General features: G+C 37.6%; 1 protein-coding gene across 3 annotated transcripts in view; it reads left to right on the top strand.

The window, feature by feature from the left end:
- The first annotated feature begins 4,459 nt into the window (after window positions 1-4,459).
- Window positions 4,460-13,892, top strand: part of LOC146466260 (uncharacterized) — a 32,941-nt gene continuing 23,508 nt past the window's right edge. For all 3 annotated transcript variants that reach the window (XM_085127553.1, XM_085127552.1, XM_085127554.1), the window contains exons 1-11: window positions 4,460-4,556; window positions 4,744-4,828; window positions 5,469-5,748; window positions 6,193-6,350; window positions 7,053-7,211; window positions 7,498-7,881; window positions 8,935-9,254; window positions 10,247-10,415; window positions 10,978-11,274; window positions 12,422-12,805; window positions 13,423-13,745. In XM_085127553.1, coding sequence (XP_084983679.1) covers window positions 4,506-4,556; window positions 4,744-4,828; window positions 5,469-5,748; window positions 6,193-6,350; window positions 7,053-7,211; window positions 7,498-7,881; window positions 8,935-9,254; window positions 10,247-10,415; window positions 10,978-11,274; window positions 12,422-12,805; window positions 13,423-13,745 — 2,610 coding nt within the window. In that variant the 5' untranslated portion in view covers window positions 4,460-4,505. The remainder of the gene's footprint in view (window positions 4,557-4,743; window positions 4,829-5,468; window positions 5,749-6,192; window positions 6,351-7,052; window positions 7,212-7,497; window positions 7,882-8,934; window positions 9,255-10,246; window positions 10,416-10,977; window positions 11,275-12,421; window positions 12,806-13,422; window positions 13,746-13,892) is intronic.

Here is a 13,892-nt window from a genome sequence, read left to right as displayed (position 1 = left end):
GTTAAGAACATTTCGTGTTTTTGCCGTTCATAAAGAGCATTGGGACATTGTGCCCTTTTTGTAATTTCAGAAAACCTCGCAATCACAGACAAGCAGTGTATTTATCAATGGGAGCGAAGATTTATTAATCTTATGTTTTTGTTGTATGTCATTTGTTCGTCGACTGAGGCCGTGCGGTCGATGTGTGCCTTTTTGAGCTTGAGTTTTTTTGAACTGAGTGTTTTCGAAGTTTGCCTTTGAGAGAATAAAGACCAGTACTGCCGTAGTAACAGAAGGGGTCTTGATCATCGGTGGTAACAATACAAGGAAAACAGTAGAATAAACGCTGTTTCTTTGATAAGCATATCTGATTCTGCTGAAGAAAACTGAAAAGTTCAAAAATGGTTAATTGTTTACGGTTATAAAAATTGAACTGACTAGGTTATTGCTTTCAATGATAGCGTGCTGATGATTGTATTTTAACAATCGTGACAATAGTAGCCTGTAAAGTTCTGTAATGGTGGCTATTTGACCGTAGCGTTTACACATGAAAAGCAAAAAAAAAAATAAATAAATAAATAAAAACGAAAAAACTGAACATGTTAACATGGTACGTTTTCGTTGAACCTATTTGCGACATTTCGTCACGATAGAATGAATATTAGTTAAACAAAGGCGGAAAGCTTCAGCGATGTCTAACATCTGGAGAACAAAATGGTTTGCTATCAGTTCAAAGTTGTAAAACATTCCTATTTGGTCATGAATTTCTTTCTTAAATTACACCCTAATTCTATTCCCAGTTTACTCCTTGAATTGCCTTTGCTTTTACCGTGAAAAGTTAAATCGCATTTTTTTTCCTGGCGAAATATGATTCGACAGTAAAAGACAGCCTAGAACTGTCCCTACACAATTTGGTTTTCATAATTGTTCATGCATGAGATGCCACGTCAGACGATAATGCGTGAAAGAGGTTGGTTTCTCTAAGCACCAGAGCTTTGGTGATTTTTTTTGTCAGCTAAGCCTTTTTCATAATCGTTTTTCGCGGTGACCTCTTTTTGTTGAGACAAATTCACCAAGAATATTACCCGAAATGTCGCGGGTACTGAGGTTGCTAAATAAGCCAGCCAGTCGTAAGTATCTGTATAGTACTATAATTTTAAACAAAAATGTCCGTTCCTGTAACTCTCTCATTGGGGTTGGTGATGACAGGCGTTAACGATTGGCCATCATCCTGAGTCAATCACAACTTGAAGATGACTGTACATTTGAAAGACTGACCCGCCCAGTAATACAGTAAAGACAGCCCCTCATTTAGAACCAGTCTCCTAAAAATTTGATTCAGTTTCCAAAGCAACTGTTCCCTTAAAGAATGGCATGCTTGTCACCCTGCGTTCTGTAAGTTAAAAAGTGCAAAACACGTTCTTCCACAAAGCGAAATAGAGATAAATTTTGAGTACAGCGGGGCTCATCTGATTCTACATTTGACATTTTGCATTGCTTTCGACGTGTAATTTAATTCTCCCGCGCGAGTAATGCTCTTTCAGAAACGAGTAAAACGGTGTAAAATAAGAATCCGGTATAAAGAAACTCGTATATGGAAAAGATGAAGACATAATGATTCAGGTAGACATTTACGAGCGTTGCCATTGTTAAATGAATACTACCAGAGGCTTGGAACATTATGACTAGCAAATCAGGCAATTCAACAAAAATACCCCACGGGAAAGTTTCGCATGAGGTAAATGATTTCTTGTTTAACTGTTGCATAATTTTTGGTTTGTTTCCCCTCAAATATTGTTCACACGTACACCGTCTTCAAAGCGTGAAGGCTACAAAGAGAAGACAGTTAGCGTGAACGGAAGAAATGGCATGGAACGTACGGCGAGACAACAAAAACAAACATATTTTTTGATGGTCACTCCAAACTTTTCAATTGAACAGAACACATACTAACATGCAAAGATGCAGAACTGAACAAATAATTATCTTTCTTCCCTCATTACGACTCCTTAGAAACGCATCATCTTCTTCAAATGGCTGAGCGATACAATAGACGATTGTTTTGAATACCCTGGCTTTGATTTTAAGCCAAGGTGCTGGATACATTTTCAACGTTAACCCCTTACAGAAATGCTTGAGTTTTCGAATAATTATTTTAAACATTTTTTTTACAGCTGAATGTATTTTAACAAGCTGCAAACGTCTCAGACCGATTACAAGTGACGAAAGGAAAAACCAGGAATTTTTTTTTTTACTAATAACTTTATTGAACATAGCCATAATGCAAGATACGAATACAAGTGTAAATACAAATACATAATACAAAATCAAGCTTAAGACAAAGAATCGCTAAATAACTTACAATAGTGAAGACAAACAATGGGGACGAAAAAAACTATTTAACCTACGTTACTAATATTTTTTTAAACATACAGGCACTTTAATCACGCTTTTTTCGATTACAACACTGTTTACAGATACAATACAGTTTACTACTTGCATCAACTGCTTTTAACACACATACTAAATATATTATTACAAAAAAATCTGAGGCTCAGAGAAGAACATATTTTCTACTTTCCACTGTAATGTTACTTCCTACAAGATGCAATTATCAACTACAAAAATTAAGCTGAATCAGACCCAATTAGGGTGAAAAATAGTCAAGAAAATAAAAGATATAACACTTATGGGACAAATGAAGTGACAAATATGAGAAATGATAGCATATAGAAAATATGGATAATTAACAATTAAGCGATTTCTTCTTATTGTAGAAAGTTCCCTCTCGCTTTCTTGCAGACAAATAAAACTTTTGGAGACATTTGTTTAGTTCCTACGGTGTCATTTCTTCAATTTTTCTGTGAAATCCGTCTTGCTGTTGAAACCATGCTGAAAAATATTAGACGTTTCATTGTTTTCATTGTAATTTTTAGTGCTCGCCAGTTTTCAAGCGATTTTCAAGGGAAAATACAAGGGATTGTATTTTCATTTTTCGCCTTACAATATGAGGTTGAAAAGATTAAATAAGTTACCATTTAATGCCGTCAAACCAAAGTTTGTTGCCATTTATGTATTTTTTCAACAGTCGCCTCGTTTATCGAAATAATTTCCTCTTAAATAACCGTGGGTAAAAGGGAAGCCATCTTGTTTCTTTTCGGCTGCTCGGAGGTGAATAGTGCTTGGCTAATCACCTCCGAGCTAGCCAATCAGCACTCGCTAAAATTACTTTTCACTTGTGTGGTATATACTAATTATGGTTATTCCATAGTTTTCCAAGGAATGCTGACTTGACTTCTCTTGATTATTTCACGAAAAATTCAAATTATTTGGTACACAACGAAGGTTTCGGTCAGCTTTCCAGCGAAACCATGAAATAAAGATATTTTGCAATAGAGAGTTTTAACGGCAGTCATATTGAAAGATGAAAAATAAATTTTCTTTTGATGCAAATTTTTTGTTCTGTACCTCCAACATAGCAGGTGTGAAACCCTCTATAAACAAAAGTTTAAGTGGAACCTTGTTTTACAAATATTTGTATTAAAAAATTTATATTTAAGTCAAAACATTTTTGAAGATAAGTTTCCCGTATGTCACTTTGAAGGCAATAAAATAAAGGAACAAAAAAAAATCCCTGTTTCAATATTGAAGAGCGACTCAGTTTGGCCTGTAGTCAAAGTGGTTTTACTGTGCTCGTTTGTGTCACTGGGAAAAGTGACGTTTTTCAAAAGAACGGATTTTACATGGCAACATAATTCGCAATGTCAGACCGGCACATGCTTTATATATGGTGTTTTGCATCCTTTATGTCACCATAGTTGATTGAGAGACTGGTTATGAGACCTTGCCATGTTCAAAGTTGATAACAGTGGGGCTGCAATTTAGGTTGGAAGGGCCGCGACCATGCACAATCCTTTGTTTTAGCGTTGACACTGCAGCTGTATATTTTAACAGGAACGTTGCTATTGGCCAGTTGCTCCAACACATTTCAAAATCTATTGTGGTTTGTGCACGGTCAAGGCCAAAAATGTTAACAAAAACATATAACAAAGAAACTTGTTTGGCTTCATAACCATTCTCCTATATTAACTTTGATGTTACCCCATGCCATTCCAGTACTTAGAATAGCTTTGTTGTTAATGCGGATGTTGTTTAGTTTTCATAAATTTTTTCTGCCTTCCCTTCAGAATCAATTATTTACAATTATAGCTACTCAGTCATGAAATTGAATTACCAATTTTGTTAAAAAAAAAATCGTCATTTAAATTTATCTTTCAATCACCGTCAATAAAGCATTTTCTTATCTTCTTAATTTTAATTTTACAAAAGTGTATATTTTGGTTTGTTTTGTTTTCATAGCAAATATTTTATGCATTGTAAGTTAACAACTGTTTCATAATCACACATACATAGAAAATTAATGAGTTAACAGCCGCTGATATTCTATTCAAAGATTAGTTTCCTAAGAAAAGGCTGTCATCTGCCGATGCTGTGTTAAAATGTGAGCAAATTCGAGTCCGTTCTGTATGATGAAAAACTCAAAGTTACAAGTTAAGATAGGGTTAAATATCTTTATGGTAAGTATGCGTCCTTTCCTTTATCGAAAGAGGATATTTCAATTAAATCATTGTACATGGAACACACAAGGAAAGCCCCGATACATTTAAGCCCCTTAGACTTCAACATTTTTATTGTTTTCCTTGGCGATCGCGAATCAAGACATTTATTCCGGGAAATAAAATGTTTTTTTTTTTCTCTTAACAGATAATTATTTCTGGATGTATTGGTCAAGCTATTCTGGCACAAACTGTTGAAGACGACACGTTTAACCTATCTTGCATACCGCCAGGTAGAATTTATCCTTTTCAGTCTTTAATGTAAATTACTTTCACAGTTATGTAAGAAAAAGTCCTATGTCCCTCCAAGCTTGGTTATAATGTTATTGAGTAAGTTCACATTTCTTCAAATGTTGTAGCCTCGCGTTTAAGACTGATACTATTTATATAATAGTCCTCGTTGCAAAAGCCGAGATGATGAAACTGGAATAAGCAAGGATGCAGAGTTTGCTGGAGAGCTACGATTTCTTGATTACATTGCAAAATTTTCTACAGATTATACCTAATACGTTGACACTATAGAATTGAAACACGTTGTAGTATGTGTTACCCGGTATTCCATGTTTAATTAAAACAATGATTCAATCCAAAAATTATTTTGGGTCATCAGCAATTTTTATCCCATAATTTTAGTTTTAATGTTGTACTAAAAAAGCGGCTTGGATGTCGGAACGAGACCATTCTCTTAGTTCAACGCCGAAAGCGAGTCTTTGTTCAATACAGCTGGTCAAGTTCACATCAGTGGGGATTCGCTACAGGTTTTTGTGATGTCCATCGCTTCCTACAATTGTAGCGTACAATCAGCACAGCATCGTTAATCAAATCGCGTGCATTACATTCATTCAACCATCGTTTTTAATCAATTCATTGCAGATATCAAAGGGGTTTTTCGAGAGGTGTGGATCAATGATATACAACCAAACAACTTCAGTTCATTGACAGAACATCAAGATTTCCCAGAAAATCCAAATCGGACTGAAGTAATAAACAGTTTTAACTCTAATTTGACTGAGGCTGGATACGGCCAGCGGCTTCGTGCTTACTTTGCAGTTCCTAAGACTGGATTGTACGACTTTCACATATCCTGTAACAAGACGTGCGTATTTTGGCTAGAGACCCAACCTGGAAAGACATATATAACATGTCGGAACATGTAAGATATATTCCTTATCAGCCAAGGTGATTGGCTGATTTAGTGTCCATTATTGTGCAACTAACCTAGTATTGTAAGTTGCACGTGGTTATGTGCGCAAGCTAAAACGTAGGACGGTTTTATGAGGAATATATAATTGGCCTGTAGTGTTAGCGTAAGATCACTGAAAATATAAAAAAGATAGGCTTACGCCTGTATTGGGGGATTGTGAGAGAGATGCAAGTAGAACTGGATGATTATTGCTCTATGATCGTAAGAAAGACATTTGGCTGTTACTGTTGCAAAGTGGTCCGCTGCTTTTTGTTACAATTGTAATGAAACTATGTGGGAATTTGATTGAGAACTCAGTGAAACATTCGTAGTATTAAATAAGTGCCTGAGGTACCAGTAAAAGAGCTTGAGGCTAATCACTCCTTATAGAAACTGATGCTTCCTTTATTTTAGATCTACTAGTGTCAATTTGACAGCTGGGCAATTCTACAAGATAATTGTCCTTCATGTTGGTGGTAACGATAGTCACGGTCTTGTGGTGTCCTTCATCGCTCCAAACGGCTCTAAAGAAGATCCTATCCCGGAAGAATATCTGGTTGCTTATAAAGAAGGTAATTCAGTCACGAATGGCCTACGCATAAGGTTCGAGGGCCTACCTACTGACAGAGTGGGAACAAACTAGTAATGGACATGCGTAATATTGTAATCGTTCTGTGTTCTAATGATTAATTTAGTGGAGAATCGGTTGGTTCACATCCCAGTGATTTTTTATGTCTTATTACCCGGTTCGGTGACATTGTGATTAACTGCTTAAACACTCTTTATGAATTGACAATTCAGCCTCAATCAATTGCATCCTACATCTATATTGATGACTAGTTGGCTCTCCAAAGCTGCTCGTGGTGCTGAGTAAAACAATTCATTAGGTAACAATGATTACTGTCTGGTAACTTTAACTCCAACTTGATGTAAGGTTAATTTTAGTAGCAACTTCAACAAGCTAAGACAAGTTAGAAAAATAGGTACGCATTGCGTGTGGGTTACCCTGTGCACGCGCTGCGGACCTGTTTGTTTACGGACACTCACTCACACACCCACTCTGTCACTCACTCACTCACTCACTCATTCACTAACTCTTACATGCCTGACGACGTAGTAGGTTGAGCACTATACAGTGCACAACCCACAAAAACTAAAAGACTTGATCATGATTCCTTTTACTGAGATCATCTCTTCGGCACAATGCCGAAATTCTTCCAAGGAGGTTGGATGAAAAATTGGAGCCACCAATCTTTCCTTTCTCTCATTGCTAGACGGAATCCTTGAAGAGTTTACGCCAGGGGAGTGGGCACCGTGGAGTCGCTGCGATATTCAGACTGGGAGACAAACACGAAAACGAAATTGCCAGAGCTTTCCGCCTTTGTACAGTCAGCTGAATTCTCTCTATCAACTGAATGACAGCAAACCTTGTAGTAAGTTATTGTTATAATTATAAAAAGCCCATTTGAGAGCAAAAGCAAACATTAAACTTTCTTTTAATGAGCAACATTTCGTTTTTAAAACAATACGATTTTTTATTTTTCATGTCTAATTACATAAACAGACGTCTGTAACGATACTTGCAGTCAGAAAAGAACAGTTTAAAAATGCTAACAAATCACAACTATCCGAAACGATAAAACCCGATCCTGTTCAAATCGGTGTGTCATGAAATTGGCTGTAAGTTCTAAGCCATTCTCACTTTTCATGTAATTACAGAAGCTTGTCTCAATGGCTGGTCAGCCTTCAACAACTCCTGTTACCATGCTATGTGTTTCGACAACCCAAAGAACTGGAGTGAGGCCAGGAAGAGTTGCTTGAACAGAAACAGCGACTTGGTTTCTATTGCTAGCCAGGATGAAGACAGCTTTGTTGCCGCCTACCGCAGAAATCGAAATATTTCAACAACTCCAACTTGGATAGGGCTACAACAGAATAACACTAGCGCACTCATTTGGTCTGATGGTTCCGACCTAATGTATGTCAATTCAAATTTATCGTTGGTATCTTCATTTCTACCAAAGTGCATTTTCATTGTGAAAAACCAATGGACGATCGCAACATGTTCTTCTGAAGAAAGATGTGCCGTTTGCAAACGAAAAGGTTAGTAATAGGTAATAACTACATGTCGCTTGGCAAAATATCCTTGTAATTGCCCAATTCTCCAGTTTATCACAGTAATTTAAAATTTTGGTATAGGCCTTGTAAAGTAAAATAATCGACAATGCTTTGATGAGCACCTTACAATTAGTAAAAATTGCCAAGTTTCAGAGTGGCTTGTCCTTTGAAATAGCCACCGAACGCAAAGTGCCGTTAAGTCTAAAAATTTTATAGACGTTTGTCAGCATGCAAACGGGCAAGTTTTTTGCGTCTTCGATTCATAGAAGTGTCTGAAAAACCTCCCGAATTTACGGATTTAAAAGACAAGACTCTCAACTTTGGCGTTTTAAGTAGTTTTAAGGTTCCCTTTCCAGCAGTGTCAATGATTTTTTTGTTATCTGGCCTACATTAAATTTTAAATTACTGGATAATGGCCTATACCGAAACGGTAGAAGAAGAGAGTATTGACCTTCAAGACATCAAAATATTAAGTTGATATTAAAAAAATTATCAGTATGCCAATGTGACACCAGGACGCCCTCAATATCTGACATATAATTGGTGATATAAACCTCTTGTGGGCGCCGGTAAGTGATACGATTGTTTACGCTACTTTACGATACTGTTTGATACTTAACGCTTTTTCGGAGAATAATGATGGTTAAATCTTTTGCATTTGTGGTGCACGATTTTTTTAAAATTGTTGTTTTAGTTAAACCCACTAAGCTGTATCGCGATTTATAGTATTTTGTGAACAATTGATTTTAAATTGACAGAATAAAACGCAAGCTGCTTTTTCAGAACAGAGATAAGCTACATTCTTCTCGGTTAAAACATTTGTATCGTTCAATAGAAGTTGACAAAGCAGGTTTTCAGTGATGGACGTCAGTTGATAGGCTTTGGGAACCCTTTTACAGTTTCCACTCCTAAAAGCGTCACTCGTTTGTTTGATAAGACAGAGACGAGACATAGCACTGAATTTACGCCTTACAAGTCAATTCTTTGCAAAAAAAGGTGGCTATGAAGAACGGTTTTGTTATTGCACATTTGTTTCAGCATTTTTCGTCGACAATGAAACATGCCTTGGTCTTCCTCTGGGCATGGAGACGGGCGCGGTTAAATATCAGCAGATGACTTCATCGTCCTTTTATAATGCCACAACTTTCCTCAGCAAAGCTCGACTCGCCGGACCTGGTGCATGGTGCTCAAAATGGGATCCAAGTTTCCTGAAAATTGACTTAAAGATCCTTCATAACATTTGCGCTGTTGGCACGCAGGGGTTTTTCGAGCAAGGCTATTACACTACAAACTATTTGCTTATGTTGGGAACAACGGGTGAACTGAAATATTATTATAAGGGCACAGCGGATTTCCAGGTAATTGACCTTACTAAGGCCCGGTTCAGAACTTTTTCATGAGCCGAACCTAATACCTCGATCTAAGTACATGAAAAGTTCGGCATCTGAATCAGTTGAGAACGGCTGTTTCAATTTGGAACGGCTCAGCCGTTCTTCCCGCCTAGCTCAGCCCGAAATTTCGGCTTTGGAAGGGCTTTGATTCAGACGTCCAACTTTTCATGAGCCGAACCTAATGCATTAATTATTATAACGTATTTCAATTAAAAAAAAACGTTGACATTTCGATTGGTTTTGCTTCAAGTAAATCAAGTTCGGCGTCTGAATCAAAAGGCGGGATTTCCGTGATTTGGGCCGACCTTAATTTGAATTAAGTTCGCCTCATAAAAAGTTCGGCGTCTGAACTGGGCCTAAGTTAAATAATTGTCCTAAATGGCCCATGGCCTCCATTGAAATATTGTTTAAAAAGGAAAGACACAGCCATTCGTTAATACACAGTCGACAGGTATTACACCATAATCTACGTAACCCATATTCTTTAGACATCGAGGAACGTTAAAAAGAAAATGTTGCGACATTTTAGATTACAGATACGTTGCTAAAACAGTTCCTCTGAGGATGACTATCTTGTCATTTCCAATAAAAACGCATCCGATATTGGCAAAGAAAAGTAAACCCCCTTATTATTCAGCACCTTGTAACACTGCCCAAATGTGATCATGGGGAACTCAATATTCTTCGTCCGAACACAACAGATATCCTGGGATATACATAATTTCGTTGGCCGGGAGAAAGATGGCAAATTAAAGATCGTCTTACAGCTTTTCTGCAGTAAACCTGCGTTTTGTTATCATGTTTCTTCAATAATAAAATAATTATCCTGCTCAATAATGCGTACTATCCACCTGATTTTAGCCCACTAGTATCAGGCGATATTCCGCGCGATTTCGTAGGATAATTGTTACATGTTTTACCTTGTGAAATTAATCCATCGTGGTTTTTATCGTTATTAGAATTTGCAAACAGGGAACACTAACCCGTATGAGGTGCATATTAACACACTGGATGTTGGAGTAATGGCAGTGTGGCTTAAATTACTTATGAAAAATAGTCAGTCTTATCATGGAGACTACGCTTGCCTACGAGTAGAGGTCTATGGAAAACCAGTCGTTCGCCCTAGTGGTAAGTTACAACATACAAATCTTCAACTTTGTAATTCCCACCCTTCCCTCCATTTGGAGGGTTTGTTGTTCTCAAATAAACTTGATATCCACTCTCAGATTCATTTTTGGTTAAGTCTCGCAGTGACTTCCCCATGCTTTGTGTTTTTTCGGCTATTTTAGCTTTGTAATGTTGAAGCTCTTTGGCTGCCTTTACTCTTGTCCCTTCAAGCACGTGCTGACCGAGTCGGCGAGTTGTGCTGGGGGATAAGAAGCTCGGGCTGGTTGTAGAACTGGCTACAGTCTTTACACGATGTTTGCCGGAGGTTTCGGCTCGTAGTACAGTGCCGTGGAGAGGTAGGCTTCCAGATCCAGTGCCGGTCTTGTCATTTTCGAAAGATGCTAAAAAAGAGGAACAGTTTTCCTCTTGTGCCAAATAATAAAACAGAGCGCAGGCAACATTTGGTTCTTGCTTTTCTCGATACTCATGTTCCCTTCCCTTTTTTAAGTTTTAATGGCTTTTAAAAAAATTTGCTGATAATTTTTTTATCTACAATCGTCTCAACTGACTTATCTTTATACAGGTCCCACGCGCTCACCCCAAATTGAAGAGCTCAGTCTTCATAAAACTGTCCCCTACGTTGTTGGGGTAAAATGGAGCCCTCTAAAAGGCTATTTTTTTGCTGGACAACAGAGGGGATACAGGCTAGTTTTCTCTGGAGATAATGGCATGTGGGATTATACGTTTGGTTCAGAGGTGAATAATTTTGTTGTTGGGCCCCTTAAGAAGAACACCACCTACTGTGTGACAGTGTTGGCTTTTGACGAATATGGAGATGGCCCTGCTAACAAATGCATCAACATAACAACTCAAGATGGAGGTTGGTAAAAATTACACTCCCTATGTCATTAAAACAATGCAAATCACTACCAAGAAGAAGATTTGCAAACTCGTGATCTTAATTATGAAATTATGAAATTTTGTGAATTTCTCTCAGAATTATCATTGGATTGTGAAGCTATATCAAACACTCAAAAGAGTGTTTCATACGATTTCCGACAACCACGAAGTTGGTTAAAAAATACACGGCTGCGCCTCGTGTATTCAACACACTTCTTGGTCTTTGGAAATCGCGTGAAACACTCTTCCTCGTGTTTGCTCCGTAACTTTAAGGAGATGCGACCTTGAGCGTGAGGTCCCAAGTTGTTTCTTTTAAGATGCCTTAAGTCAGGTACTGATGGCGTCATATTACGTGAAATAACGTCACTTGTTCTTTACAGCTGCCATTTTGTATTTTTCGATATCCTTAAAACTAAGAAAACCGTCCAAATTAGTACAATATTTATCAAAACCAATGAATTAGAATCAGAATTGTGTAAAAATGTAAAGTTACCAGAGAAAACAAGGATTAAAACAAATTTGGAATCGAATAAAATTGGGCTGTTAAAGTTTTGTACATGTTGATAACGAAACATCAAGTCAGAGATAAAGTTTACAAAACTGACACATGAAAGTCAGCGCGGGTACTTTGTGTCTTCTCCTCTTCAGGCTGAATAGGGTTTCAAGTCTATATTCGGTGTTAAAAAAAGTTGTTAATCCATATAGTTAGCGCTCACGCCGCATTATAAGTCTACAGCTTTTGGGGTCGAGTTTTTTTGGATAAAGTCTTGGTGTGACGGTAGAGTGTACGTAGATGAATAATGGCATGTATCTGTCGAGAAAGCAGCTTGATATTATATGCAAGAATTACTGGTTGTGAAGTTCATAATCTTTTGTAACAGTTCTGCAGGAATTAAGAAGGCACGGCAAAATAAGATAGTGTGATATTCCTGCATTCCAAGGAACACGAATAACAGCTGACCTCCGAAAAGGTTTCAACCTCAGATTGCGACGATAATGCTGAATACGAACCAGTCAAATATTGACCACAGAGCAGGCCCCTTAAGACAATAAACTCGACACTATGAACTTAGTTCTTTCAAAAGGACTTTAAAACTCAAATAAAATTGCTATTTCCTTGCTTCTAGCGTGTCTAATGTCCTGGTTGAGACACAAAGAGTCCTGCTACTTGACAATAAGTGAACCAGCAAAATGGACAAAGGCCAAAGAAAGTTGCATCAGCCGCAATTCTCAATTGGTGACCATCGCAAGTAATGATGAAAATAACTTCGTTGCATCTCAATCCAAGAACGTTTCTTGGATTGGCGCTGAATGGAACCAATCCATGTTAGATTACACATGGGTGGATGGTTCAGGAATTGGATATAATGGAAGTTGGAAAAATAAACAAAAGAACAGTAGTTTCTGTGTGGGAATTTGTAAAAGCGGAGCAATAGATCAGTGTAATAATACCGGGGAATGGTACCAAGAAAATTGTGTTCAACTCAAACCGTTTGTGTGTGAAAGGAAAGGTAAGTGGCAAACACACGATGGAATTAATGAATCTTAAAACTACAAGGAGACGACAAAATAGATAAAATAAAAAAAACTGTTCTTCATAGGTTGAATCAACGAGAAGAGTTTTCCGTGAACGAAAGCTTGGAGACTCGATGAAGTCTTTTTGTGAGGGTCTGGCCGGCGTGCGATTCTGGAAACTCACGTGGAATTTTCCGACCCGAAAATTACTATTTTAATAGTTTTGAAAGGCAAAACATTTTAAACTTTTCAAGATTAAGAAACACGTTGGGTTATTTTGTAGAAAATTCTACCGACAAGCAATAGAATAGGGATATAACAAAAATACTTTTCGGACGTGAAAGCTCATCGGTAGTTTGAGAAACGCACCCCCTGATGTTTCTAATTTTTCTTCATTTTATAAGGGAACCTGAAACGTGACATTTGGCATAAATAAAATGTGGAATGGCGCATTTGTTTTGGATTTATTGACAGCATCAGTAGCAAAGTAACACAGAAATTTATGTTTTCGCAGTTAAAACTTGACAACGTTAATAGAACTTAACAACATCGGTAGAAAGCTTAAAAATGCATTAAAGCCGAAATTGTATTAAATTAGTCACTTTCATTATAGTCGCGCAGGAAACGGACAATGAAACGTGCAACAACACGGCACTCGGGTTTGAAAATGGACTCTTCCCTGAAGGCAACATGACAGCGTCTTCGTCATTCCATAACAAATACCCTGGAAAAGCTCGGCTTACAGGAGAAGAAGCATGGTGCCCGCAAACAAACTCTTCACATGAATACTTGGAGGTGTCATTAGACTCACCGCACAGCATCTGTGCACTCGCCACGCAAGGTCTTCACGAGATTGGTGCATATACAATGACGTATCGATTGCAGTTGTCCACCAATGGCTCAATATGGGAATGGTTCAACCATGGGACTGGCGAGGTGATAAATGAGTGCAGCTTGATTGTTTTAAATAACACTACTTTGAAGAAAGTATTGTAACTGGTGTAAGTAAATACTGTAGACGTATTAGATGCACTCGCGTGACCAACATACCTTACAGCTTTCACGCACCCGCTATCTGAAAGT

The sequence above is a fragment of the Pavona decussata genome, unplaced genomic scaffold, assembly GCF_977016875.1.
Source record: "Pavona decussata unplaced genomic scaffold, jaPavDecu1.1 SCAFFOLD_149, whole genome shotgun sequence".
NCBI classification, from domain to species: domain Eukaryota; kingdom Metazoa; phylum Cnidaria; class Anthozoa; order Scleractinia; family Agariciidae; genus Pavona; species Pavona decussata.
Note: the sequence above shows the minus strand (reverse complement) of the source record. Positions and strands in the feature narration are given on the sequence as shown.